Source organism: Triplophysa dalaica, chromosome 1 (genome assembly GCF_015846415.1).
Source record: "Triplophysa dalaica isolate WHDGS20190420 chromosome 1, ASM1584641v1, whole genome shotgun sequence".
In the NCBI taxonomy this organism is placed as follows: Eukaryota; Metazoa; Chordata; class Actinopteri; order Cypriniformes; family Nemacheilidae; genus Triplophysa; species Triplophysa dalaica.
In genome coordinates, this window is record NC_079542.1 from 25,050,289 (window position 1) to 25,077,908 (window position 27,620).

Sequence of the window (27,620 nt, forward strand, 5' to 3'; positions counted from 1 at the left end):
GATTCTAGTAACAGTCACACCCTTTTATGAAAAAAAAAAAATCGAGATTTAAATAAAATAGGACGAAATGATCCACTAACAAGTGAACTGTTAGCAGCTTTCTTGTATCTCATATGTGTCAACTGTAATACGGTGCCAGCACATCAGAACTAGAAAAAGATTAGTAGCAACATAACTAAATACAGAAAAGCTCATTCAGCACATTCTGACGCCATGCCAACTTTTATTTAGTTGAACGCTTCATTACAAAAATATTGAAATACATTTGGTGGAAGGCAACGGAAAGCAAACTTACATTTGTTAAATAAAAACAGATGGGGTGATATGACATAAGCGCAAAAGGCTATTCATCTATTTAATGTCTTAATGACAAACGTCTCTTTTAAACTTTGCAGCAATGAATGCGATTAAGAATTTTGGTTACAAGTATTTAAACGAATGTGTCTATCTGTTGGAATGTCGCTAATGCAAAACTTCACTTAATGGAGAGGGACCAAAAGAAAGTAAAAAGGCAGGCTGGCTGAAACAAAGAAAATCAATACACACATTCCCTGCACATCAACATTTTAACAGCATGAACAAATATTCTACCAAACAGATCAAAGACTACAGTTAAAAATCATCAACAATTGAAATGAATTTACAAATTCTAACCGCGCCATATCTCATACTCTCTGGCTCAATGTCTATTGTCCAAACTGGGAAAGGAGCAAAAAATCAAGCAGGGAAAAAAACCCTTTAGTAACTAAACACATCAAGCTGTTAAATGAACAGATCTAAGTATAGTCCTGCAGTGAATGTGTACATGTATAGCACTGATGCATGATCACAGGGCCTTAAACACTACACAGAGCCTTTAACTTTGGGGCGGAGGTGGTGGAGGTGCTGGGGGCATCCCGTAAGGTGGCATTCCAGGAATTCCCATCATGGTAACAAAGTTAGGGTCCATGGGTGGGGGTGGGGGAGGAGGTGCGTACATCATGCCTGCTGAGCCAGGAGGAGGGGGTGGTGGAGGAGGTGGGGCACCAGGTGGAAGTGGAGGTTGGACCCCAGGAGGAGGAGGCACCATAGAAGGGGTGCCCATAGGTGGAGGGGGCTGAGCTGCTGAGGCAGCTGTCTGCTGAGGCTGTTGCCAGGGTGGCAGGTTTCCAGTGGCAGGGGTGGATGTGGTGGTTGTATCTGTAAGAGAAGAAACCCAATGTGACATCACTGTTGCACTACCACTAATTGACAAGAAATTGGTGGACAGTTTAACAAACTTTATAATGTATATAACACAAAAATGTATTTTTGTGTATAGCCATACAACTTACTCTGTTGCCAAGGCATTGGAGCACTTGTTGCCATGCTGCTGGTGGGTGGTGGGGGTGGTGCTTGCTGTTGCCATGGTGGCAGAGGTCCTGAAGGTGGAGGTGGTGGTTGGTTGTTTGGAGGTGGAGGAGGAGGGGGCATCATACCCATGGGTGGGGGCATCATACCTACACACCCAGATAATAGAAAAGCCACTTTAGTATTTACTCAATACATAAGTAAATGAGACGTTAGCCTTGACCTTTGAATATTTTCAAACAAAGATCTGCAAAAAGCTGAAGCTAACACAAATTACATGACAACACAAAGTTACACTCACCCATGGGGTGTCCAGGCGGTGCTGGGCCTTGGCTCATCGGAGGAGGGGGCGGCTGCATCCAGGGTGGATGCATTCCATTGGGATTTGGCGGCATTGGAGGGCCACCCATGTTCGGCATTGGTGGTGGAAAGTTATGAGGGCCACCGGGACCCCCATGCATGCTATGGTAGTTCCTGTTATCTGTTGGGCCTGAATTCATCCAAGGTGGCCGATTCTGAAATGCATGTTTAAGAGAGATCTTTTAAAATGCCCCCAATACATAGTGACGAGATGAAAAAAATTCAATCATTGCAGAAAAATGCAAATCAAATTAACTGCGAGAAAAAACTATGGTAAGATATCTCTTTGAGAAGCAATTCCATATTATAATGGATTTTTGGTCATGCCTGGGGTGACTGGTTGTTGCCGAGTCCTGTTGGACGAGGTCCACTGAGGGAAGAGTTGCTGTGACCCCCACCGGAGGCAGGAACTGGAGCCTCTCCTAGCTCTGCCATGAGGGACAGGTACTCTTTATCCATGCGTGCCTTATCCTGAGCAGATTGGGGCGGTTCACCAGGCCGCGGACCAAAAGAACTGAAAAGATGAGGTAAAAAATGATTCCCTATTTCTGATGTATTTAGAGTGATTTTATTATATGACAATGTTAAAAGCAGATTGAGAGTGGATGGGATTACCTGGTAAACTTGCAGTCTGAAGCGATGTGACCAGCTCCACCACACTTCGTGCAGAGAGTTGTGTTTGTGATGCTGCGAGGCTCTGTGTTCTGCCACGGACGCAAGATTCTAAAGCAGACAGAGGGACGTGAGTTTCGAACACATCCACATCATCTATTCCATGCCACTTTGAAAGGAGGGTCCAAAGATAAAGCATAGACTCACCTGTTGTCATCCTCTCGAAGAGTACCGTTGAGCCTTGCCAATTCCCTCAGCTGCATTTTTCTTAGGTCATTCTGATCCTCGGGGGTCTCGATGCCCTGCTTGAGGATGTTACGGATCTGTGGACAGACACAGAAAGCAGACAATGAGTCACACTGTGACAATATTAAGTCAAATATGTTTTGACTTTGGACATGAGCATGTCTAAAAGAGTCTCACCTGCTCTACAGCCTTTTTAACGTTCTCCATTGTGTTTGCAGTGACTAGTGCATGAAGAGGTTCATCTTCCCCTGGGAGCATCTGTCCATCCTTACGGCCCACCTTACCTTCCTTCACAGAGCCTTTTCCACGAATCATGATCTTAGCACAGCACTCCTTTTCAATGTTCTTCAGGGTGTTGCCACTGAAATCCAGCAATCCAGTTATAATGTTGCAACCAAAGGATCTAAAGAAAAATCTTGTTAATAAAAAAAATCTTACCGTGGCCCAATCAGAAGTCCAACAAAGTTGATTTCTGGATATTCATCCTGAGGAATCATTACCTTATCACTAACCCGTGTAGCTGGGGGTCTGAAAAAGGAAAACACAAAACAATCATTAATACAAGAGCAGAAAGAAGGTAAAAACAGGAATAAAACTATTTTGAAGTCATACTTGTAGTCAGCAGGTGGTTTGAATTCAGGGTTGAGTGCCACCATCTCGGTAATAAGAGAATGCCTCTCTTCCTCCAGTTTCTTGCGTGTGCGGTATTCTCGTGTGTTTAGCCTCTTTCCCTCACTGTTGTAGATGGGCTCTGGAGATGGAGACCTGTGAAAAGGGAGGGAAGAAAAGAGAGAGGAACAAACGGTCAAAACCTAAAAGCAACCTTGACAGCCGTGGCAAGGTGTTAAACATTAACATGCTTTCCTACTCTTCATATAATTTGACTTCTAACCTGTGGTCATTTTTAAAAGTGCATGGGATGCCCCGGAGACAAAAAGAAGTCCACTAGTCATTAGCCCAGACGTAAGGAGCTCAGAAAGGGGGGAAAACTTGTCAATTTTTTTTATATGTTGTAAAATAGTGTTCACACTATCCATGACTAATAGTAAACGAAAATCAAGACAAATGGGGCAACCAACACACTTGTAGAGTGTCTGTTCTTAAACACCGATCTAAATCTTCATCCAACAGTTACCTTTCCCTCAGATGGTGCTGAAAACCTGTTAGACAGCACAATGAGGCTCTGTGCTTGAAAAAAAAGTTACGTGGGGAATTTGGGTTAGAGAGATAAATCTATAATTGTTAACTTTCACCAGCTCTCAAACAAGAGAGCCACACAAGTGTGACAGGTTAATCGAAGAGAAAGTGGGGGGTAAAAGAGGGAAGAACTTTCTGCTGGTTTTCTTTTGGTTTGATACCTCCAGCGTAGACAACCTGAAATCCCCACAGCTTTGGGAGGCTTTTGCAAGCTGGGAGTTGATGAGCGATCGTTCCTAAATCCTGGATAGACCTTTAAGAAGAACCTTTTTAGAGTTGGCGCTGTAAAAACTTTGAATAAAGATTCTGTTGAGGAACCTACGGCTGTGGCTACTAAGACACTCATGTCATAAACACGACATTTCCTGATGTTAAATGTCTATGAAGTCTATGAGTGGCCAAGGTAATCAATGTTAAGGTTATATCAGAAAGAAATGTGTCAGAGGAGTCTCCTCCGAGCAGTCTTCCAGTGTGGATATCTGGAATACTGTGGAAATTCCTGGACAAAAATGGTGGTAGCCCCATTATGGAAAATCATTATTGACCATCCAATCAACCAACAATGCAGATCTGAGGATTAGGGATCTGGGAGTGTTTGCGCCCACAATGCATTTTGGAGGTTAGCAAGGGGATTAAAAAAAATACCTTTAAAATGCCCAACAAATTAAAATAGCATCTCAGACTATAGTACCTATACTTTTATACAAAATACAATTTAACAACTACACATGACTTAATAATGTTATTGAAATGATTCAAATGCTTGAATACATTAAGAATACCTATAAGAACAGTTGAAAATTTACATCTAGCAAGAAACATTATATTTAAAGACTATCAACGGTATGATATTCGACTAATGTTGCTCATTTTAACAGTAAATTTAAAAGACATGGGCCTCATTCATGAAACACGGGCAGAACATTTTTTGGGTAAACTGTTTGTAAAGTAGTTTTGACGTAAATTTTCGGATTCGTGAAAATGTTCGTATTTTCAAAATGGTGGTTGGTACGAAAGAAATGTACACCCGCTCCATAGCACTAGTAAATAATATGTAAAACCGCACAAGACGTTCTGTATGCTTTTAAACAAACCGGCGAAATACTATGTATCGTAATGATGCTTCTCAAGTAATTTTGCCCCGTCTTTAATCATTTTTTACTTTTTAACTGAGTAAGACGCAGAGCTTGTCAATGTCCTTTTTAACACAGCCGTCCAATCTCAAATCAGAGCAACCAATGCATCTCCGTAATAACGCACAATGCCCCCCCGTAATAACGCACAATGCCCCCAAAGCGTTCTCAAGCACCACCAGCTCGTCGTTTTCAGAAGAACACCAGGTATTATTATTTTAGCTGGGTCAAATTGCTAAGGTGATTTAATTCATTTTTTGTAATCATATAGCCTATTAGAATCTTATGCATTTATTCAGTAGAATGTGTTCAAAGTACAGAGGATTCCAGCCTTTCTAGATACGTAATTTGCGTAGCGTTAATGCATAGAGCGGGGATTATGCTAATTGTGAATGAGCGTGCATGCGTGCACGTTGCTCGTGCACTAATAGACCTCCGTTACACCAAGATCGATCTGGATGCTTTTAACTGATAAAGTTCAGTTGGCGTCATTGTTACGGTTTATTGCTGATAGCCAAAATGTTTATGAATACACGTGAGGGGCACCGACCAATCATAACAGCCTGAGAAGCAGAAGTCAATCACAAAAGACCTGGTCTACTTCACCAATCAAAGCGTTTCGGAAGGAGGGACTTTATATAGACCGGAAGAAATCCAGTCGTTTTGTTAGAAGTGGGACAGCGATAGGGTTGGGTATCGTTTTAAATTCAGCAATTCCTGGTTCTGATTCTGCTTATCGAATCCCGTTCTTATCGATTCTCTTTCTTAATGATTGTTCTGAGTGTAATCCGAACGGAATCTTTGACAAAATGTTAATTATCTCAGCTGTTTAATCAAAGTGATGCATTTTTTAAGAAACCTGCCAACATCCAAGGAGTGATAAAAAAAGAGCAAATGAAGATAGAATACGGTTTCTTTTGTTTAAAAGCAGAGACTCTGTTCTTTAATGGACATATTGTTTGTCCATTTATTCTTTACGGAAAATGTACTGTGAACCATTAAAGTTTGGTGAAAATGTCAAAAACCACTGGGGTAGGCTGGCAACTTTTTTTTTTTAAAGGCTGCCGGGGAAGCGTTAAGGAATAATCCGAAGCAATTACAAACCCAAATTATTTAAGTATAACATGCAGTTGCTAGATCGTCCATTATCTATAAACAATTATTTGTTAATAAAATATTGAATTAACACATTTTTAAAAAGTGATTTTATTAATCATTCAAAAATAATATTGTTTAAAATAAACCAGAACATGGTCGCCTGTACCTTCCCGAATGCATTTAATTGTTATCACTATTTTAAAAATATACTTAACACAGTGCATCAGATTCAAGATGTGTTTCATCATATAAGAGGTACTTCCTCACGTTCAATAAATATCTTTACCACAGGTATTGCAAGTGGCAATGCTATCATCTTTTTTCATAATGTTCAACCAAACTTTTGAACGCTTGCTGCGATCAAAGTGCTGAAGGTAATGAACTGGGCATGTGCGTAATGAGATAACGTCCTACAAATGTAAACAAATACAAATGTAAAATGCTCACTGCCGTTCGCGAGCGAAGTCAAGAATCGATAAACAGAACTGAAAAGCTTGCGTCTCATCCACGGTTCTTTGAAATTTGGAACCGGTTCTAAAATGGAACCGGTTCTCGAAACCCAACCCTAGACAGCGATGAACAATAGACTTGAAATAGGTGAAATATAGGGCGTTTTTATAAATTAGAAACATGAACATCCATTGTTAAAAAAACATAATCAAAGCCTCTTAAACAGCCAAAGACTGGGTCCCCAAGACAAATTATCCAAAAGGCTATGCTCACACCGCATGCGAAACCATTATTTATTGGGCTTGAGCGAATTTCAATTGTACACAGTAGATAGATGGCACAATGAACATCTCCATTGTCATCCAGCTCACACATAAAGAGACTCAAGATAAGCATAATGACAAGCCAAGCTTAGGGTTTTTCGTGAGCGCATGAATAAGTGCTAGAGCAAGAATACTTTGTCTAAAGTCTTCTAATAATTTACAATGACAGCATCTCAGTTTTAAACAAGTAATTGTTTAACCATGTGCAAATACAAGCGGCTCCATCATAATGCTGCTTAACTTGCTTGTTTGCTTTAGTGTTCTGTTTGTTGGTATGCAACTATTTGCAGTCATTGCGTACAGTACTTCAGTTCTCTCATACTGAATACTTGCATTCTGTGGGAACATGCCTTGAAAGCTTATTTAAGAGTATGTAACATTTGCTAATACCAGATTCCTGGTTACACTACCCAAGGTAAGTCTGATGTTGAATGACCTTAAATAGCTGTGCTCATATCTTTGCTTCTCTATACATAATCCAGAACCAAACAAAGTCCTAACAAGTTTTTTTTTCTTACAAATAAGTATTAAAACCAATTATATTGTAGTCAAAAATGCCATTTGGAATGAATTTTGCTACAGAGATGCAAAGATACAAAGTTATTTAGGAGTAAGGTATTAAGACTTACCCCTTTCTTAGACAATTACTTGTAAGGCTACTTGTTTCACAAGCCGGCCTCAAATTACGCATTGGAAAGGTAAAGAAAATGTTACTGTTGGTGGGTTTAAATCGTTATTCCGACCTTTCCTCAGGGTTAACAGGGATTCCCAGGTCTCCTGTACGCAGTTTACGTGTCAGGTCTTCAATCTGCAGTTGGACTGGAAGAAATCAGGTTAGGAAAGAAAAAAACAAGGATGGAGAGAAATGTGGTTAACAGCTAAAAATCACAAACAGTACACTGTAAAATTAACCTGACTAAGGTTACACAAGGAAAAACAATTACCATGGTAATTGTCAGGCCACTAAGAATCAAGGTCAACTTAAGACATTTGATCCTTTGAAATGTTTGGATTTACTGAAACCCCTCTCGGTTCTAGAAAAGATTAACTGAAATATGAATTTATGAGCCCATCCAGATATTCCCAAATAAATCAAATTTAGAATCCTAGAAGGATTTTAGTAAATCACCATTTCACAGAAAAAGGATCATTGCAACAGGCTTTCCATTTTTGCCACCTACATGAGAAAGGAAACTATTGCATGACAATTTTATGCAAATATGGAGTTTGAAAACGACATAACATAAAAACGTTGCAAAACAGGAAGGCCTGTTGGGAGATAAAAAAAAAACTTACATTGGCTAAATCTGAGTTGCTTCAGCAAGAGCTATTCAGAGCATAACACCAGTGTAATTTTTGACAATTTGGGTGGTAAAGGTGAATTACACTCTTTATCTAAAATAATTATTACACTATTTTACAATTTTCTTTGTCTTGTTAATGAGCCAGGCAATAAGGTGTTAAGTCATTTAAATAGGCCAACAAAAACAAACATTTACATACTGTGTATGAGCACCCATAATAAACTTTTAACACACGTAAAAAAGAATGAGTTATTGTCAGGTAACATTCACCTAAAAATTTACAGTACTATAATCCAAAAGTTTAAAATGGCCCAATTATTATAGTTTTCATGCAACGAGTCATGAAACGTCATTTACTTTGGCTTCAAGCCACACCAACCAAGTCAGCCCTAAAGTGCGACCAGTTATCAACCAAGGTTTCGCATCACTCATGAAGCATTTAATGGGTGTACACATGCATTTCTCTATGGCATGCTGAAAAGAATTTCGACCCCTAAATTCATGTCTAAATGTTGAAGGTTGATTGAAGGTAGGGGACATGTAATAGAAACTTAATATAGGTGAAGTTGATATAGACTTTTAGTCATATTAGCTTTAAACACACTACCCCACATGCTGTCGCAAAACAAATGCCTGACAGCAATGAAGCAATTTACTACATAATGCTTTCAGACACCAGGGATGTAGATGACTGTCGCATTTCAATGTAGATCCTGCAAGGCTTTGCGATCAGATTTTACGTAAGGCATAATTTGCACTGTGAACACGTGCATTGATGAAGTCCTGCAGCTGGAGACAGTTCACAGCATGCAGCAACATCATAAAAACACTGTGGCTTTTTGCTTATGGACACCAAATGAAATGCAAACATTGACAGTGCCACTAACACCTTTGGAGTCCTCACATTGCACATCTATTGAGTTAGTACATTAAGTGAATTCAGGCAAAATGCTGAATTTCGATGGAATGACGATCTCCATATGGAAACAATCTCTATATGGTTACTACAAACATACAGAGATGGCAACAATGCACAGTGCGGTTCATTCTTCTCGGTCTAATACAATGTTTAGCAAACGTCTGAAATGTTACCCTTTAGGCACACTCAGCAACTCCATCTCAAGATATAGTACAATCACTTTTCAGTAGTTCATGCCCAAAACTAGAGTTGATGTCACCGAGAGTCCATTTAAATGGTCTCGACTAGATCAAACTACTGAAATTCAGCAATTACATCCTGCTGTGATGTGCAGACTGTGAGGAAAAACAGGTTTGTGGTCTCAAAGACAAAAGGCCAGTGGTTTGGGTGCAGGATATTATCCCCCTAAAAAGCTGTTTTCTACAACTTCATAACAAAACAACTTAACAGTATGAGAATAAATATAGATATTCACCTATATAGGCTCGCTCTTGGTCGCGAGTCAGCCCAGGAGGGATGACGGTAGGCATTCCAGGGATTACGGTCTTCTGGTCGGGGGTCTCGCTGCTCCAACGGCTCTTTTTCCGCTTCTTCCCGAAATCTATCGGGGATGGGTTACATGCTATCACATTTTGTGTTCGGTTGACATAACGTTAGTACGAAACAGTTCAACCTTTACATATTTAACGTCACTCTAACGTTTTAAACTTGTACTTGCACGCGGAAAACTAAATAATTACACGAAGTTACACAAAACACAAGGCCTTTGGTCCTACGACTAACGTTACACTTAGGCCCCATCCATGTTCTTTACCTACAACTCCAGCCTGGGACTGCATCCCTACTCCGATTGGATTTGAGAGCGCAGAACTCACGGCTCCGGCGAACTCTGGAAACTCGGGGAACGGGGGAAAGGCTGGGTTCGATAACTGAGGTGGCTGAAAGTTCTGCAGAGGGAAAGATACTGCAGGCACGGGAGGAGCCATTATGCCCGCACCGGGCCCAGATTCGAAGCCTCGCTTAGCGCCGATACTCGGGTGTAGCTTCCCCAGAGGGGTTGCGTTGGCTCCCGTTGCCATTTCTGGGCGTCAGAAGCTTCACAATCGTTAAAGGCCTATGAATAAAGCGTCTGTAGTCTTTTAAGATGAATGAAAGTGAACGTTTGTCGCCTAAGCATGCAATCTTCTGTCATCAGATAGTTAAGATGGCGCCCGCTTAGTTCGACAAAGGTGATTTGACGTCACTTTGCAAGTGTGTGATTGGCTAACTCTACTGTCAATCTAAGTGAGGCTGTTGTCATTGGATCATTTGGGGATTAAAATGTTTCCGCCAAGGAAATTCTTCTCACCTCTTATTGGTTGCTTCGTTGCTCACTCAGCAAGCCAGGCAATCCTCCAAGAAAGAGAAGTTGTCTGTTAAACACCGACTGGGATAAAGGCTCCTTGTGCGCAGAAACTGTTTGTCATCTATTTTGGTCGTGCCACTACACAGAACACTTTTGGAAAATATGAAATACTTTTATTAATGTGAGTAAACTCCAGCAATGACTATCCATTACTATTACATTACATCCATTATTTTAAAATACTATGAATCTGATTCTACTATAACAATATTATTCTTTGCTAATTTATATGCATAAACGTTTTCCAACAACAAACCAATGTTTATGGTCTTTGTAAAACAATTTAAGTATCTGGATGACTTCTTCACTAAATAAAGTAAAACGATTTCAATTTGTAATGATATACACCCACCTAAAGGATTATTAGGAGCACCTGTTTAATTTCTCATTAATGCAATAATGGTGGTGGTTTAATGGTGTGGGGGATGTTTTCTTGGCACACTTTAGGCCCCTTAGTGCCAATTGGGTATCGTTTAAATGCCACGGTCTACCTCAGCAATGTCCATCCCTTTATGACCACCATGTACCCATCCTCTGATGGCTACTTCCAGCAGGATAATGCAACTTGTCACAAAGCTCGAATCATTTCAAATTGGTTTCTTGAACATGAGAATGAGTTCACTGTACTAAAATGGCCCCCACAGTCACCAGAGCTCAACCAAATAGAGCATCTTTGGGATGTGGTGGAACGGGAGCTTCGTGCATCCCACAAATCTCCATCAACTGCAAGATGCTATCCTATCAATATGGGCCAACATTTCTACAGAATGCTTTCAGCACCTTGTTGAATCATTGCCACGTATAATTAAGGCAGTTCTGAAGGCGAAAGGGGCTCAAACACAGTATTAGTATGTTGTTCCTAATAATCCTTTAGGTGAGTGTATACTGAAACTGATATGTACAGCCGCATAAAAAAATTACGAGATCATTTCAGTTATTTTGTCAACAATATATTAAATAAATAATTCAAATAAAATATTGGTTCTATTTGCATTTCTTTGCAGAAAATGAAAACTGGAGAAACAGGTCAAAATAACAGAAAAGATACTTTTTAGACCTCAAATAATAAAATGAAAACTTTCATATGAAAAGTCATTTTCACTTTTTAGCAATACAACAGTAATATTTGTACATTTATATTCAAATATATTTTTCAGTTTTCATGTGGCATGTTGTGCTGTCAGTCTTTCACATTTCTGTTGGATGAGTATCACTCCTGAGGGTTTGATTTAGTTGAAATTCTACAGACAACAGACTGGAATGACCAGATCTAGAAATACAGATTTTAAAATAAAATTTGGAATTTGGAACTTCTCTATGATAATGTAGTGTAAATAACTTAAACATCTGATCTGCAAATTATTCAACAATATACAGTATAATATTCACTTCGAAGGAAACAGTTTAAAAAAAATTGTTTTATTACAGAATGAGCAGATTTTATATTCACTCATTTGCACAACTAGAAAATTACAGAAAATCTGCAAAATCATCTTTTCACAAAACATTTCAAAGTTACAGAATGACTGGTTTATTAAAATGCATCATGATGTATCGAGGTGGTAAATATTTAGAGAAGACCACATGAGATTCTAAAAATTAAATAGATGGAGTGTCATCCACCAAATAAAATATTTGTGTAATATGAAATTCCAAGTTGTTGAGGGCTTAAGGCCTTGTCTCCTTAGGAGAGAAGTTGAATTTAAGTTAAAAATTAATAAGAAAAAAAGGTGTCAGTGACAACACTGTTCAAAACAACTGCAGGCAATGTTTTCTACAAAACAAAAGAAAATATTTATTTTAACCCTTTTTAACCAATAATAATGAAAAAAATATTTACAGGTATTTGTACTAAAAATCACAGGGCTACATCACATAAGCCAAGATAACGAAAGTAGTTCAGTGAAGAAGTGGGCCGTCTGTACTGTCCATGATCCAGCCAAGATTGAATGTATCATTCTTCTAAAATAATAGGTGAGCAACCAAGAAACACCTGCAAACATAAAAATCTATTATTAAATTGTCAATAAGTTACATATCAATTCTGTGGACTTATGTATTCATAACACCAAACTGCCAATGTGAATTGTATAGAAACCTTTTATAGGTAATAGAAAGTGGTTTCATTTAACCAATCAAAAACTTAAGTCAACATATCTTTAGCATTTATCTCCTACTGTTTTTGACAAATAGGACCTGAAACATAAATATCCACTGAGGATCACACTGAGAAAGAATGTAATGTCAAGTCCATGATGACACAATAGACTGAATGAAAGTACTCTCACTGCAAATTCCCTCAACTGCTCTAAATGTAATCAAAATTTGTTCTCACCTTTTGTAATCCTAAAATGATCTCACCTGAATCTGTACAGGTTATAGGTTAGTAAGCATAGTGAGCCTGCTCGGCATATGGATCCCGCGGTACGTCGTACACAGAACTGCTGGGATGCGAAGGGGAGATGTGCGTTCGCTCGTACCCGTATCCCTCCACCTCTAGGGGAACTCGCCGGATTGGGCTTCGGTCGCGGACATAGTATGAAGAGGTGGGAGTTGAAGGAGGGGGAAGGGGACGCCTCTCGTATGGGTCGAGGTTAGAAGTGGGTCTCGCGATCGCAGAGGAAGACGGGGGAGGAGGGACAGGAGGTGGAACCGCGTGTCTATCTTCGAAATAACCGATTCCGTACGGACGTGCCCGATACTTCTCGTAGAAGTCCACCACCCCATACGGATCTCTTTCCTCAAAGGGCGGTCGCCGTATTGAGTACGCAGGCAACGCACCACCGTAGCCCATGCCACTGCTCCCATACGCCGCTTCGGTGCCGTACGCCGGGGCCATGCTATTATCCGCGCCAATGCCATAACCCGCTGGCAAACCGTAATTCATTGCGCTCTCAAAACCCGCGCCCCTTCCATACCCAGGGACACCATACCCTGCTCCCCTGGTGAAGCCATGTGAAGGTACAAAGCTGCCACTGTAGCTTTGCTCGCCACTGAAGCCACGATGAAAACCCCGGCCGCCACGATCGCCACCCTCACCAAACCGGTGGGGTGCATATCCTCCCGAGCCTGAGCCCTCTCGGTAGGAGCCGTTCTGGTCCATTGGGCATTCTTTGGACCAGTGGCCTTCCTGCCCGCACCGATAACAACCCGTTCTCTCTCCCATTCCCGGCGCGGTACGCAGGCGGCTAGTCGAAAGCTTCACGCTCATCAGTTTGCCTTAAGGAAAAGAAAGACGTAAAAATTGCCATGATGTTTCTATTTAACTACTTTGTTTTATAAAAAACGGAGCAAACGTTCATAAATTCAGATTTCATGGTAAACGTTCACAAAACTATCAACATTAACACGGCCAAACTTACGCTACGCAAAATTTCAACAATTGGGTTTTAAAATCAACGTAAAACAAAGTTTTCAAGACATTTTGCTTTCATAACCTGATGTACTTCTAAAAAAATTACTTCGAATTTAATAAAACATAGGTAGGGCGAGACATTGACTTGATAATTAAAAGGAAGTATGTGTGACATCAAACTTTGGAATAAAGGCACAGATAAATCTTGCACTAAATAAACGTGCATTCAAAAATGTACAATCAATTAAGATTTCATGTTGCCTTTAAGTGTTGCTATAACATTGCCTGGTTTTCAAAAGAAATAAGCTTACACTTGAAACATTTTACGAACAATGGAAAAAATGCACAAAACTGTTCCACTTCAAGATTACAATTGTTAGATTAAAATGATGCGAGCACTTTACACAAAACTTACTCTATTAAAGAACTAAATAAGCACCCTCTAGTGACTTCCATATAGAACACTTCAGAAATTGTAAACAATGCTGGTCCAGAAGTAATTTCTGTTTCACACTGCCCAAACATTTGAAAAAAATCCAGCCAGAAGAACATTAACAACCAAATCAAAGAGTTAAAGGGGTCATATGGCAAGAATACATGTTTTTCTGTGTCTTTGGTGTGTTATAAGTTGCCTGTGCAGGTTTTAGACACAAAAGATGCATTCTATCTAAAAGCTAATGCTCACTTAGACCTGCCTGAAATGCCTCGTGTGACCACACCCCCACAAATCTACATTAGTTCATGGTATGATTTGAATAAGACTGCCAAAATGTTTACGCAAGTAAGGTGGGTGTACCCGTCAGTAAAATTGATTTGGAGCATGATGTTCAAAATATGGTAAGAGGTGTTACATTTCCATCACGCACCTGCAGTATTCTACCAATCACTGCGCACTGGTTAATTGGCCAATCATAGCACACCTCGCTTTTCAGAGCTATGAGCTTTGTAAAAAATCTGTGCGTTTCAGAGAGGCGGGGTAAAGAGGAGATACAAACATGCAAGGTACGTGGAAAACCTTTTCGAACCTTAAATCCTGTATACACAATGCAGTACATTTAAAACAAATGATGATATTCATTTAAGGCGGTGTCAAAACCCCTTTAATCAAATTCTTAGATTTAATATATATGACAATAAGAAATGAAACCATAAGGGATTCTGGACCAGTGCTTATATTTTGCGAAGTGGTCTATAGCAAAACAACAGCAGACTTTGGAGTGAAAGCAAAACCTTCACTCCTCACTTACCACATTGTTCTACTTACCAACCTATAATGAGGCGCATTTTTTTGGTTCAACATGACATGATAACATAATTTGGGGTCTACACTGGTCAAAAACCGGTTTACAGTTCATTCGTTCACCTTGGAAGCCTGTGTTGTCCAAGCCACTGATGGCCTCCATGGCGTCTTCCACTCGCTCCATGTGAACAAAAGCATATTCTTTGACTATGTCACACTCCACAACTGGGCCATACTCTTCAAACTTGGCCCTGAGTTCTTGGTTGGTGCAGTTACTGCTGATGTTCCCCACGTGAAGCTTTGTGGACGTCTTGTGTTTCCCTTTGCTCAGCTCCACGTTCATTGCCAAACCGTTGAGCACGTAATGGTGAAGGTTTCGGATAGCTTCATCTGCCTCTGCTTTGTCATCCATGTGCACAAAGCCAAAGTTTTTCACTATGACACACTCGCAGATCTTACCATACTGAGAAAAGAGCGAGCGAACATCATCCGCTGTAGTGTTCGGCGAGAGGTTCCCAACGAAGATTTTCACCATCGTAACAATTCAACTTCAACTTTAAGGCCCTGTGGATGGAAATATACAATAAATTCGAGTTGATCAGTGTTAGATGCAAGTATATGATGACCGAACAAAAGCGGGACATTCATATGCACACAACATACGTCTACTGTTGTTATATTAGGCCATTATATAAATGCACGCTTTAAAACGGTGTGGTGCATGCAGGGTAAGTTAATCGAAAGGAAGACAATGGGTAGAAAACACGTTGTCTGTGCACTGATTTATTAGTGGCATGCTTCAGGAGCATCTAAATCTGCAATACTATACAACACATCAAATTAAGAGTTGTAATAATTTTACACGAAGCAAAGCACTCGTAGTGCATGCAATGTATTAAAGTAAGCTGACGTATAACGATAGCCATTCAACAACAGCTAACGATAGCTAATCGGCGACACGGTAAAAGATTACAGAATAAAACATAACCGTTTACAATAAATCGCATTCTACGTTAAAAAAATTATATTTTATTTAATTGATTTTTATGGACTTTAATTTTTTAACGTAGAAGTAAGATAATTCGTACCTTTTCACGGTGCTTGCAGCGGCGAGAGGAAATGGCGCCACTCTTGCGTCAAATCAAATCTGGTTGAAAATAAAAATGCATGGCACTTATACTGCCCACCCCCATTTTCTTTGTATTGAAAGCCTCGTGCCAAGTCTGTTAGGTGGTGAATATTTGAAATCAGCATGTTATCATATAGGTTATAATAATGCCAACACATTTATCATCAACATAATGAACTTATGCACCAAATAAAACTGTGTAGTTTTGACCCTTAAACACTTCTCTAGTATATGAGGACTCAAATAAAAACGACGTTTGTCACCAAAATATTGGTTTATTACAAAAGATAATTCATAAAACACCCTCCTGAATTCTTTTGAAAATATACAAACTACAGAAAATCAAATTTATAAACATTTTCACAGAGCTTCCCAAGGCACCCATAAAGAAGAAACGCTTGTAAATACCACCAGTCTCAAAGGTGAATAAAGCCCTGAGTGAGAGTTGGTTAATATTTTCCAATCTGAATTTACACTTCATTTTCACGTATACACGCCACACTTCCAACCATTATACTTTAAAGAGATGCGTCCCCCATAAAATATAATTGTTTCATTTACTCGCCTTTCAGTTGTTCCAAATCTGTTTACATTTCTTTTTCTGTTGAATACAGAGAAAGAAATTTGGAAGAATGCTTATAACCAGACAGATTTCGCCCCCCATTGACTTCCATAGAAGGAAAAAATACTTTTAAATGCATTTGTTTTTTAGAGACATTTTGAAGAAAGAAGGATGGAAAACAGATCTGGGGGACATTTGACTACCCTTGTATATTTTCCTACTATGGTTGTCAATGGGGAGCAAAACTGACTGGTTATTAGCATTCTTCCAAATATTTTTTCTCTGTGTTCATCAGAGCAAACACAATAAACAGATTTGAAACAACTGAAAGGTGAGTAAATGACACAATTTTCATTTTTGGGTGATGTATCCCTTTAAGGTGCCTATTACAATTGAAAAATACCCTCCCATAAAGTCATTGGCAAACACAGAATAACAATCAGTTTGCATCCAAAAGCAGTACACAATGTTGCCAAGCCACAGCAGTGCGGGCAGTTTTACATTCTATATTAAATCACATCTCCGGGGGTTAAAAAAAAGAAAAATTTATTTTGCCAAACTTCCAAATCTCAATGTACACAAAACGAAAACTCTCAGACCTCACAGAATAACTTCAGTTGAATGTACCCTATACACAAACATAAGCAATTTATCAAGCATCTCTGATCAGATGCAAACTTAGCTCTGAACAGTTCATACATATAAGACCAATCGCCTGTGGAAGATATGAAATAAGTTGGAATGTTGGATTTGAATTTATTTTTCAGTATGCATTTCGCAGCTGTAGAATTCACCACCAAAAGAAACAACAAGATTGTCCTCACAAATCTTAAACGTAATTACAGCTGGTGAAAAAAAACAAGTAAATAATAGTGTCACAACAACCATGGAAAACAAACTCACTTAGTATTGTAAAGCTTAAAAATGATGCTTACAATCAGATACTGCACCTTACATCTGAAGGCAAAACAAAATTTTTGCACAATAACTATTTTTTTTAACTAATACAAAGATGGCTGAAAATGACTTAAAGGGAAAGGGGCAATTCAACAGTAGTTGGTGTAACATGGGTAAAATAATTATGTGCAGAGCTGATCATTGTGTCTTTTCAATCCTGCGTCTTTCAAATCCAGCGCAGTATCTTGAGCCATTTTTGATCGAGGCAAAGTCATATAGGTGGAAGGAAAGATGTCTCTTGAAAACACCTAAATTGAACAACAAATATGTTGAAAACTGTTACACAGACTAATGCCAATTTTCAACTGCACTTTCTCACCCGAGTAAAGCGGCTGTTCTTACGAATATCTGTACTCGAAGAGGCTTACTGCATTGTTCTGATCCACTCACTTAAATGCTTTGGTCAGAACACATATCTTCGCATAGAACAGATCACGCAGACATCTCATCTCGGTTATCAATGTTAACTACCCGCATTAGCTCACCTTAGCATGTGTGTGGCTTAGTATGTGTATCGAACCCGCTCGGTGTAGCCGTCTCTGGCTCGCGGCGCGTCGTAAGATGCTGAGCTCCTTGAAACCGGGGAAAGTCGCGAGCGCTCGTACAAGTAGCCTTCCGCACCGGCGCCCACACGTCTGATGGGGCTACGGTCCCGCGAGAAGTACGCTGATGCCGCAGGAGACGGGGGCACCATAGGATGTCGATCGTAGGGATTGAGGCTGGGTGGAGCCAACCGCATCCTTGAGAAAGAAGAGGGAGGGGGAGGAGGGGGGATAGAGAGAGGCTTTTCCTCATAATAACTAGAGGCAACCGGCCGAGCCCGATACTTCTCATAGTAATCGATGCTTCCGTAGCGTTCTCGTTCATACGCGGGCACCCTCTCTGGATAAGTACTCGGTGGCCTGCTGAGGAACCGATCTCGAGATTCTGCGACATACTCCCCATAGCTGGGACGCCGGCTCATAGGCTGGGGAGGGGGAGGTGGCCCTGCTGGGTAACCTCTACTAGGAGGACCTCCAGGGCTACTCATGCCATAGCTTGGCCCACCTCGTGGGGGGCCTCTGTTGCCAGGGAATCCCCCCATGTTTCCACCATAGCTACCATTCTGACCACGTCTGCAATCTTTGGACCAGTGGCCCTGTTCCCCACAGACATAACAGCCAGTTTGTTCTCCCATGCCCGGCACTGTGCGGAGGCGACTTGTGGATAGTTGTGCTTTGATCAGCTTGCCTTGTGGAAGGAAGAGAACACACGCAAGACAATGTCAAATTTTCTTCCGCTCACGACACGCATTTTAGAGAATAATCCACAGTGCAATTAAATACTGATCACTTAATGTCTACTATTAATACTGATGGAGAAAGCACACTTAACCCCTCATGCAAAAAACTGAATGAAAGTTTTAATATTGCCATTTTTTTTCATTTAACAGTTAAGAACTGAAATTCTAGAAAAACATATACATTGGAGGTCTAAAAATGTATCCCCGGGCAACCACGATTTTCGCATTTCCCGTCATGTTCACCTTGGAAGTTTGTGTTATTCAGCCCACTGATGGCCTCCATGGCATCCTCCATTCGCTCCATGTGTACGAAGGCATAGTCCTTCACTATGTCACACTCAACTACAGGACCATACTCTTCAAACTTTTCGCGAAGCTCCTGATTGGTGCAGCCGCTGCTGATGTTGCTCACATGCAGCTTCGTGGAGCCCCTGGGTTTCCCTTTGCTCATCTCCACATTTATAGCTTGACCTTTCAACTCATGATGGTGGAGTTTGCGAATAGCCTCTTCCGCCTCCTGCTTACTTTCCATGTGTACAAACCCATAATTTTTCAGGACGTCGCACTCTTTTACTTTGCCGTATTCGGAAAAAAGCGAGCGCAGATCTTCCGTAGTCGTGCTTGAAGATAGGTTGCCAACAAAGATCTTAACCATCTTTATTGCCGTTTAATTCCTGGACAGAGGGAGCATAGTTTCGAAATGCAAGTTATATCAAACACGTTTCTTAACATTACTTCTGTGTTGGCCAACAAAAACACACCCCAACAGAACGTATAGTACCAAGTGTTTGGTTTTATGTCAAATTCATCCATGTACAAGTAAACGTAGTTTTAAAAGTGTATAAAATCGGGATGAAAAGCACGAAGCCCAGTTTCTGCGACAGGATTGAATGGCGCAACCGAATCTTTGCTAGGCCACGACTAGCCGTCTGTTCGCAGCACCGTCATATTATAATATTTTTCCCGTTGCATGTTTTGCTCTTTCATTACCTAAATAATTCATGTCTGTAAACCGGTTTAAAACAAGTGGGCCAGTGAGCGTCAAACCATACATTTTTGTGTTGTATTAGCGTTCGGTAGACGACGTGTTAACACGATAACGTGACATTTTCCGTATTGAACGCCGACGTATTACAAGACATACTCATTTACATTGGATTACCTCTTACACCGCATTCCATGGTTATAAATGCACTCGGTTGTACAAAGTTAAATTAAAAGTTGTCGTGGAGGAACAGCTTTGCCTTACCGTAAAACCCCGTAGTCTCACAAACTTCGAATACCAGTGAATGCTAAAATGGAGTCCGCCGTCGTAGCACTTCCGGTCCACAAGCGGAAGACGTCCGAGAACGCTTGGGTCCGGAGTCGTGTATCAATTGGTTTATCATTTAGCTGTTGAAGCGGCATTGTGTTAACAAAGTTTTTTCCTATACCCTAAGTCACAAAGCAACAATATGTAAGGTTAGACCTATGCAACACATAAATGTCTTGAATAAAGATCGTTTTGCTTTACGGGATTATAACGAAACTGCCAGACGTACATTTCCTTATCTACCTCCATTTTAGGTCATTTTCCTCCTACGGTGTACACCAATACCAGCCACTGTTACTGAGAAAGACACTCGCATTTTGTACCCCATAAGAAAACAGAGTCATAATTGCCATGTAAAGAAACTTTATTTTAAATATCAAACAAGATGGGTGGTACTCATTCAATTATAAAGGTGCACAAAGTAATGTCCCATTAAAAGCAAAAACCATACGGAACAGAACACGTTACCAAATATACACTTAAATGAAAGAAATCATGCAAAGCTTCTAGCAGTCCAATTTAATTGAGTATGTCAGACGAAAAGGGTACCATATCTGTACTATTCCACCCCTCTCTGAACACTCACAAAATTAATCCAGCTGTATTAGCTAAAAGCATTTGCCATGACTTTAAATTCATTGGCACAATAGCCAGAAAAACATGTATTACTGTGTGCACCTTTAGCATACAACTTACCCTGAGTTTCATCATTACACTATGTTACAGCACAACTTGCTTTATACTATCTTGGTGTAAATACAAACTATACAACATGCAACCTGAATCATTATACTGCAGCAACGTATATGAAAGAGGTATACAGCTTTACTCCGAAACCATTAAGCAAGTGCATGCTGAATGGTTAAGATGCTTATCAACTTACCTGGCTTCCTCATACCTTAAAGTGGACAAAATTAAAGGACCAAGATTGTTCTATAAGGAAATATTGAGTGTCTATCCACTTGGTAGGTCAAAACGGCAATTCAAACAGGATGATTTGGAAACAGACGAGTGTCGAGATGTCTGCCATTACATAACAGCCTCAAAGACGAAGTAATTACGCTCATTTTGTCATGCAAATAGTACCAGATCTGAATAACGATACATGTCTAAACAAAGATTAACCAAATGTTAAACGGCTTCGGCTAATACTAAGTTTAAATCTTTAGTTTGTTGATCTGCAAGTTTAAAATGTTGGCAAGAAAACCAAAATGATGCACCAAGTTCCAGTCTTTATTAAAATCAGTGTTTTAGAAAAGAGACAAAAAGGTACACAGTTCTTGAATTGCTTGGCTCTAAAATTAAAATGGCAATTTCAACAAAGCCAGTCTCCGAACAGGTTTTATTGCTGCGGATATTATATTCGTAATTGCATGCCGCACGAGCGTATCTGCTTATTTCAAGCTTTAACAAAGGCCTAAAATAACAAATTGAACTTCACACAAATGTATCGTGGGCTTTGTTTTAAATCAAAGTTTTTTTTACTATAGCGCTTGTTACAGTTGGTCAACAAAACGAATAGATCAGTCCAGAATTAAAAAAGAGACAGTGTAAATACATTGTAACGTTACATGTAAAGTGGAATTGTTGTAAGCGTTTAAACAAAAGTAACTTTTGCTGGTTTAGTGCTTCACTCACCTATCAAATACTATAAAATAATCAATAGGAAAAACAAACAGGGAGGAAAAAGCAAGTTAACAATTTAAGCATGAGAACGAATTTTATGCGTGTAAAAGCGTTTTTGTTTTATAGAATGTGCAGCCAGCAACAGTATTCTCCCACTATGATGCGCAGGCGAACGAAACGCGCTCTGGCAGACAAAGACGTATCGCGTCACGTGCATCTGGAGACAACGACGACGGTCTTGAATAATTTACACCTGAAAAGAGAGCAAACCACATGAGTCAAACGGCTGCAGTACCACCTTTAACTACTGAATCGAAAAGCCTAGTTAGAAAACTTTTTTATATGCGAAGTATTAAATTTACAAGATCACAGTCAGGCACTTATATTTACAATCCAAATACTTCGATACGAAGCATAGCTTAAGTGGTTTAAAAGACCATAGTCATATAGATTACGATGTTTGATACGAAGTTCACGTAATTGCTTCTTGCGCATCTTACACTACGCGCAGCATTAAACTTTATAAATATTAAAAATGGTCCTATAGAGCTTATTTGGGGGGTTGCGAGACACGGCATCCTATCCTCACCTTGGGTTATAAAAGCACAGGGATTCGCTTTAATAAGTAGCGCGCAGGAGGTGGAGGTGGCACCCTGTCAGTATAGGGCTCTCTGGCTCGAGGCATGCTGTACATCGGGGGACGAGACATGGAGAGAGGGGAGAGACGTGAACGCTCGTATGAATAACCATTTCCTGCGGGTGCCGGAGGAGCTGGAGGAGCACGTCTGATAGGACTGCGATCCCGGCCGTAGAATGAGGTTGGGGGGGGTGGCAGGGGGCGTCGTTCATATGGGTCAAGGCCGTTGCCAGCCAGTCGCTCTCTCATTATGGCAGCAGCGGGGGGCGGTGGGGGAGGGGGGATGGCACGGCGGTCCTCATAAGAGGCTCCACCGTAAGGGCGGGCACGGTATTTCTCATAATAGTCGACCACACCACGATCCGACCCAGGTGCACGCTCTGGGTATGGGGGGCGTCTGGGGGGAGGTGGTGGTGGTGGAGGAGGGGGGCCAGGTGGGTACCCAAAGCGACCTCTAGGATAACCAGGGGGCTCATGTCGTTCACCGGGGAAGCGGGGCTGCCAATATCCTCTGTCTGGGGGACCATAGTTATCATCTTCATCTCCTCTTGGTCGACTCTTCGAAACCTGCACGTGAATTCTTTTTCCTGCAAGAGCAAAATATTTAAGAAAATAGAAAATGCAATAAGCTCACAAAACTACAAAAAGGTCAACAAAACATTTTATGGCATAGGTAAAGCCTGTCCCCAACCTTTAAACTCAGAGTTGTCCAAGCCCCTGAGGGCATCCATTGCCTCATCAGAGTTGCTCATGTGTACAAATGCAAAGTTCTTAACAATGGCACATTCAGTAACTGTTCCGTACTCTTCGAACAGCGCACTGAGCTCCTCATCTGATCCCTTCTCCACATTAGCCACGTGCAGCTTTACAGGACCCTGGTTCTTGCCCCTACTTGCTTCAACATTGATTGGTGTTCCATGCAGCTTGTACAAATGAAGGTTTTTGATGGCTTTTGTTGCACTTTTGCGATCATCCATGTGAACGAAAGCAAAGTTTTTGATAATAGCACACTCAGTGACTGCCCCATATTGAGTAAATAGGGCCTTCAGTTCTTCTACTTCAGTCTGCTGAGGCAGGTTTCCAATGAAGATCTTCACCATGTTGTTTGAGGTGTTACTGGATTGAAACGCTGCAAAAACCACCACAAATAAGTTAATCACGATTAATGGTTAAACCATAAATGTTTATAGTCGATGCAGTGCGCGCTGGATTGAGAGAAGATGAAACTTCGTCATAATGCGAAATCGAAAGCGGAATAGTTATTTTTGGTGTTCATTAAACGGGTCGGATTTCTAAAATTGCCAATCCAGTCAGACCAGTTTCTTGTGCAAACACCCATTTTAAAGTCCTTGTAGTTTAATTTGTAAATTAGCAGATATACGATATTCTGTTTGTTAGTAACATTTAAACCACTTGTTTTGAATCAATAAAACGACTTTCATGCGTCATCTCAAAACGTTTCGGCCTCTTGCGTGTAACGTTATTTATTGTTGCATATATATATTTTCCGGCACATTCTGAGAGGCCCATGTCATGTAAAAACACTTCTTAAGAAGAAAAATATTATTACAACGAGCCATAGTTATTTTTTTACTCGAGTCGCCGCACGTTTCCGTAGCTAGGTTTGAATAAGCTAACAGCATTAGCATACTAGCCAAACGGGCGCTCTGCGTCGTGAAGAGCACGATTTAAGAGACTTTCACGAATTTAACAAAACAATTTATTCGAAGGCATGCGTTGAAATATTTTTTTCCTCATATCTGAAGCATTACAAGACCAAACGTATACTCGAAACATAATGGTTATAAAGGTCAAAGAACAGCACATCGCACTTACCTCCAGCTTCTCGCCACAATGAGGAAGAAGGATGGGTCTTTTGATAAATATACTTCCTGTGTTCCACCCACATGGCGGGTTTAACCAATCAACATCAGAACGTAACCCACACAGAACCAGAGTAAAACCCAGCAACGTTTGTGCTTTCTTACGTAAAACTTCAGTGATACCGATTGGATGAAAAGACGGTCAATCAACTACCGTTCGTGAAAAATCTTTTACATTTTGTAACCTGTAGGGTTCGTTACAATCTAAACATCCAAAATGACCAATAAAACGAATTATGACCACAAACTGTTTCTCAAATTCTCAGTTTTGTTTACACACGTACACCCGCATCATGTCATTAAACTATGCGGTTTGACTAGATCAGCGAGTGTGATCGTGGAAGTCTTTTAGTTCATGTTTTGTAACAAATATCTTTATCTACATAAGAATGCGTTGCTGCCGCCACTGCGTGTGTTCGGGTTAAATAATCGGCAAGATAGTAACGTTAGTATGATTTGAAACCTGAAATGAATAGTGAAACAGTATACGACAAGTTTGTTGCGCAACTCGGGAGTTTTTGAGTCACATGTAAGGGCGGGATCAGCGCTTATGATGCAATCTTGTTTTTGTGTGAGTGATTTCTATAGCCTACAAGGTAACATCCCGTTAGTTGACGTCGGAGGAGAACAGCTCTTAAGGGTAAGCTTTAGTTTTCTTTTGTTAAATCTGTTCGTAGAGACTTCATTTGTGTAATAAAATATGTTACATAAACAATTAAATATGTTATATATAATACTTATTAAATTAGATATGTTTTGCATCTCTCTATTTATATACATTTACTTTTGTTTTGACTATACTTTGACGTAGATGTCATATGTTATGTGTACTGACAATATGACGAGTTGTTTGTTTACGTTTCCCTGAAGTGCTAACAATTCCTAAATTGCTTTTCACAGAAGTTTTTCCACCTTCATTTGATAAAATGAATGGCATAGAAACTGAAGAATTGCTCACATGTCTCCATGTGCACCTCTTCCACCCTGATCAAGCCTCCCATCCTCTGTTTCACAGCCTGCCCCTAAATAACCCACATACTATGGATGCTGAAGATCCCTTAAGACTTGGTCGTGACGGACAGGCCTGTACGTTTGTCCTAAATGACACATGCGTTTCTAGAAAACAGCTCTCCATACAGGCATATAAGAAAGCCGGCAGCGCCTGTTTGAGCTTTCTGATCCAGAACATGAGCCAGAAGGGTAAACTTGTGGTTGGTGGGTCTGAACTGAGATACCTTGAAAGAGCTGAACTTGATGACAAGGTTCTTCTCCGGTTTGGGAGATATGAACTGTTGATTTTCCAGGAGCTAGGAGAGTCACAGAATAAATTTGAAGTGCTATTTCAAACATGCAATACAGCACCCTCACAGGAAACAGGGGTAGATGTGCCTTGCAGGCAACCCATTATGGTTAGTGGCGAGCCATGGAGAAATTTTCAAAATGGAGAACCTACAAGCCGAGATCCACTGGAGTCAGATGAGACGATACTATTGTAGTTGGTTTCTCCTGGTGCACTGGTTGATAAAGATTAAGGTTGGAAATAGAGCATGAACAATGGGTTGCCCTTTATCAGTCTTTTAACAAAGAAAAAAAAGACTTTCTAGAACGTGTATGTGTATTATTAATAATATTAATATTATTAAAACAAAAGCATTAGAAGTAATAGAAGTGTTATCTAAGAATCTATAACTTTAGTTTTTGCTTTAGGTGTACTTGCATGCATTGTTGTTTTCTTATGTCATCATACTATCATACTTTTCCTGAATATTTCTCTCACAAATGCTCAGATGAAAATGAGCACTTTTCGTTATTGCACGTGTTGATCAAAACATTGTGTTTAGTTCTTGTTCTATGTAGACTGTTAAATGATGAAATGTGAATTACAAGCTTTTGTATTTTATTTAAATAAACTTTTTAACATTATTGGTATAATGTAACAAAACTTAAACCTTACAAATCTATGATAAATAAAAATGGAAGAGATGTTATCTCTTACGGTAGTTGTGGTGTTTATTGATTTTTGACTGTAAAGTCCTAATCTTCAATTTAACATAAAGACGGTTTCATCGTGCGCATATGGCCCGAAGTTAACTTTTGGTCTGTGCTTGGTTATAATATAACAGATTACTTAATATTGAATTTATATTGATGTTAATTTATTAATATTTAATTGTAAATTAATCAAAATCAGAAAGGCTTTATTGCCAAGTGTGCTTGCACACACAAGGAATTGTATTGGTGTTGGAAGCTTCTAATACAGACATTCAACACAATGACGATACAAATATAACAACATTTACAGTCTAAAATATGCATATATAAAAAAAGACTATTGTACAGAAAAAGGTGGATAATAAAATATAAGAGACATTGTACGGAGTAGTATATAGTAGAATGTACATATTAACAGATTGGGTGTACACTTGTTCAAATGGATAATGTTGTTAGTAGTGTTAGTATTGTATACATGCAGAAATAAAATGCATATAATGAGGCATAGTGCACACTATAGGAGTAGTGAAAGTGGAATATTGCTCAAGGAGCAGTAATCTGTTTAGGAGGGATACTGCCTGGGGTAAGAATGGTATTGAATTCTATTGAGGTCTACCAGAAGTTAAGTATGTAATTAAGAATCCTGGCTAGTAAAGTATCACCTAAGATCATAATACGACCAGTTTCTGTTTTTTCATTTAGATAAGTAGTACTGATAACCATCAGTGTAACTATATATCTAGATGATTTATAGTAGATTATGTTAGTGGAATACCAAATCAAAGGAACACAGGCCAAATTAAAGATTACAGGAACAGACAGGCTGTCCAGTAAAAGTGAAGTCATTGGGGTCATATCAAATATTCACCAGACTGCTGCTATCTAGTCCAAAAGAATAAAGCTGGACTAAGGTTTGTGCTATAATGGTCCAAGTTTAGCTTGAGGATAGCCTTGGTATAAACCCAAGATGTGGAGCAAAATGTTGCACAACATGTAAAATTACAGGAAATGAGACATGCCGCTAAAAGAGAACAAGGCATCAGTGAATAAGCAAAGAGAGTTTGTCCTTTTCCTTGCGGACAGTCTGCATTCTTGAGCTTAAGTGCAATGAGTTAATCACAAATGTCAAATCAGCATCTCATGTCCAATAGTTTACTAACAAGATATGTAATAAATGGGACAATGTGCAAAAACCAATCTAATATCATACAAGACCCACCCTGATACTGTGATAACAACTAGCTGGGTATAAATGATCACATAAATTTA

At 39.8% G+C, this 27,620-nt stretch overlaps 5 protein-coding genes across 8 annotated transcripts; 1 reads left to right on the forward strand and 4 right to left on the reverse strand.

Moving 5' to 3' along the window:
• Positions 1-191: 191 nt before the first annotated feature.
• Positions 192-10,193, reverse strand: sf1 (splicing factor 1). Of its 2 annotated transcripts, XM_056747878.1 has the most exons (12): positions 9,786-10,193; positions 9,447-9,572; positions 7,492-7,567; positions 3,160-3,312; positions 2,986-3,075; positions 2,725-2,908; positions 2,509-2,624; positions 2,305-2,412; positions 2,017-2,203; positions 1,631-1,844; positions 1,314-1,478; positions 192-1,179 (listed from the first exon to the last, which is right to left on the reverse strand). In XM_056747878.1, exons 1-12 carry the CDS (start codon positions 10,048-10,050, stop codon positions 857-859), a joined length of 2,007 nt encoding a protein of 668 aa, XP_056603856.1. In that variant the 5' UTR covers positions 10,051-10,193; the 3' UTR covers positions 192-856. The 2 variants fall into 2 exon arrangements, with proteins under 2 accessions (XP_056603856.1, XP_056603864.1); XM_056747886.1 differs by lacking the exons at positions 7,492-7,567; positions 9,786-10,193 and having other exon boundaries at positions 9,447-9,569.
• Positions 10,194-11,779: 1,586 nt separating this feature from the next.
• Positions 11,780-21,280, reverse strand: rbm4.1 (RNA binding motif protein 4.1). Of its 3 annotated transcripts, XM_056759211.1 has the most exons (5): positions 20,151-21,280; positions 16,060-17,867; positions 15,095-15,535; positions 12,738-13,595; positions 12,232-12,369 (listed from the first exon to the last, which is right to left on the reverse strand). In XM_056759211.1, the coding sequence occupies exons 3-4, from the start codon at positions 15,504-15,506 to the stop codon at positions 12,760-12,762; spliced, it is 1,248 nt and encodes a 415-aa protein (XP_056615189.1). In that variant the 5' UTR covers positions 15,507-15,535; positions 16,060-17,867; positions 20,151-21,280; the 3' UTR covers positions 12,232-12,369; positions 12,738-12,759. The 3 variants fall into 3 exon arrangements, with proteins under 3 accessions (XP_056615180.1, XP_056615198.1, XP_056615189.1); XM_056759202.1 differs by having other exon boundaries at positions 11,780-13,595; XM_056759220.1 differs by lacking the exon at positions 16,060-17,867 and having other exon boundaries at positions 11,780-13,595.
• Positions 16,356-20,144, reverse strand: LOC130430211 (RNA-binding protein 4.1-like). The gene is made up of 2 exons (XM_056759240.1): positions 19,145-20,144; positions 16,356-18,849 (listed from the first exon to the last, which is right to left on the reverse strand). Exons 1-2 carry the CDS (start codon positions 19,554-19,556, stop codon positions 18,122-18,124), a joined length of 1,140 nt encoding a protein of 379 aa, XP_056615218.1. The 5' UTR covers positions 19,557-20,144; the 3' UTR covers positions 16,356-18,121.
• Positions 21,281-21,428: 148 nt separating the features above from the next.
• Positions 21,429-24,468, reverse strand: rbm4.3 (RNA binding motif protein 4.3). Its single transcript, XM_056759233.1, has 4 exons — positions 24,313-24,468; positions 23,168-23,605; positions 22,429-23,063; positions 21,429-22,092 (listed from the first exon to the last, which is right to left on the reverse strand). The coding sequence occupies exons 1-3, from the start codon at positions 24,383-24,385 to the stop codon at positions 22,435-22,437; spliced, it is 1,140 nt and encodes a 379-aa protein (XP_056615211.1). The 5' UTR covers positions 24,386-24,468; the 3' UTR covers positions 21,429-22,092; positions 22,429-22,434.
• Positions 24,469-24,604: 136 nt separating this feature from the next.
• tifa (TRAF interacting protein with forkhead associated domain) lies at positions 24,605-26,354 on the forward strand. The gene is made up of 2 exons (XM_056759252.1): positions 24,605-24,999; positions 25,260-26,354. The coding sequence occupies exon 2, from the start codon at positions 25,286-25,288 to the stop codon at positions 25,853-25,855; it is 570 nt and encodes a 189-aa protein (XP_056615230.1). The 5' UTR covers positions 24,605-24,999; positions 25,260-25,285; the 3' UTR covers positions 25,856-26,354.
• Positions 26,355-27,620: the final 1,266 nt, after the last annotated feature.

Excerpts from the sequence above, each read along its gene's own strand:
- sf1 (XM_056747878.1), bottom strand. The coding sequence starts at position 10,050 with ATGGCAACGGGAGCCAACGCAACCCCTCTGGGGAAGCTACACCCGAGT. Across the intron at positions 7,568-9,446 it reads CCAAGAGCGAGCCTATATAG|TCCAACTGCAGATTGAAGAC; the intron begins GTGAATATCTAT and ends GATTTCTTCCAG. Across the intron at positions 1,180-1,313 it reads TCCAATGCCTTGGCAACAGA|ATACAACCACCACATCCACC; the intron begins GTAAGTTGTATG and ends CTTCTCTTACAG.
- rbm4.1 (XM_056759220.1), bottom strand. The coding sequence starts at position 15,506 with ATGGTGAAAATCTTCGTTGGGAACCTCTCGCCGAACACTACAGCGGAT. Across the intron at positions 13,596-15,094 it reads GGACAACACAGGCTTCCAAG|GCAAACTGATGAGCGTGAAG; the intron begins GTGAACGAATGA and ends CTTTTCCTTAAG.
- LOC130430211 (XM_056759240.1), bottom strand. The coding sequence starts at position 19,556 with ATGGTTAAGATCTTTGTTGGCAACCTATCTTCAAGCACGACTACGGAA. Across the intron at positions 18,850-19,144 it reads GAATAACACAAACTTCCAAG|GCAAGCTGATCAAAGCACAA; the intron begins GTGAACATGACG and ends TCCTTCCACAAG.
- rbm4.3 (XM_056759233.1), bottom strand. The coding sequence starts at position 24,385 with ATGTGGGTGGAACACAGGAAGTATATTTATCAAAAGACCCATCCTTCT. Across the intron at positions 23,606-24,312 it reads ATTGTGGCGAGAAGCTGGAG|CGTTTCAATCCAGTAACACC; the intron begins GTAAGTGCGATG and ends TGGTTTTTGCAG. Across the intron at positions 23,064-23,167 it reads GGACAACTCTGAGTTTAAAG|GAAAAAGAATTCACGTGCAG; the intron begins GTTGGGGACAGG and ends TTGCTCTTGCAG.
- tifa (XM_056759252.1), top strand. The coding sequence starts at position 25,286 with ATGAATGGCATAGAAACTGAAGAATTGCTCACATGTCTCCATGTGCAC.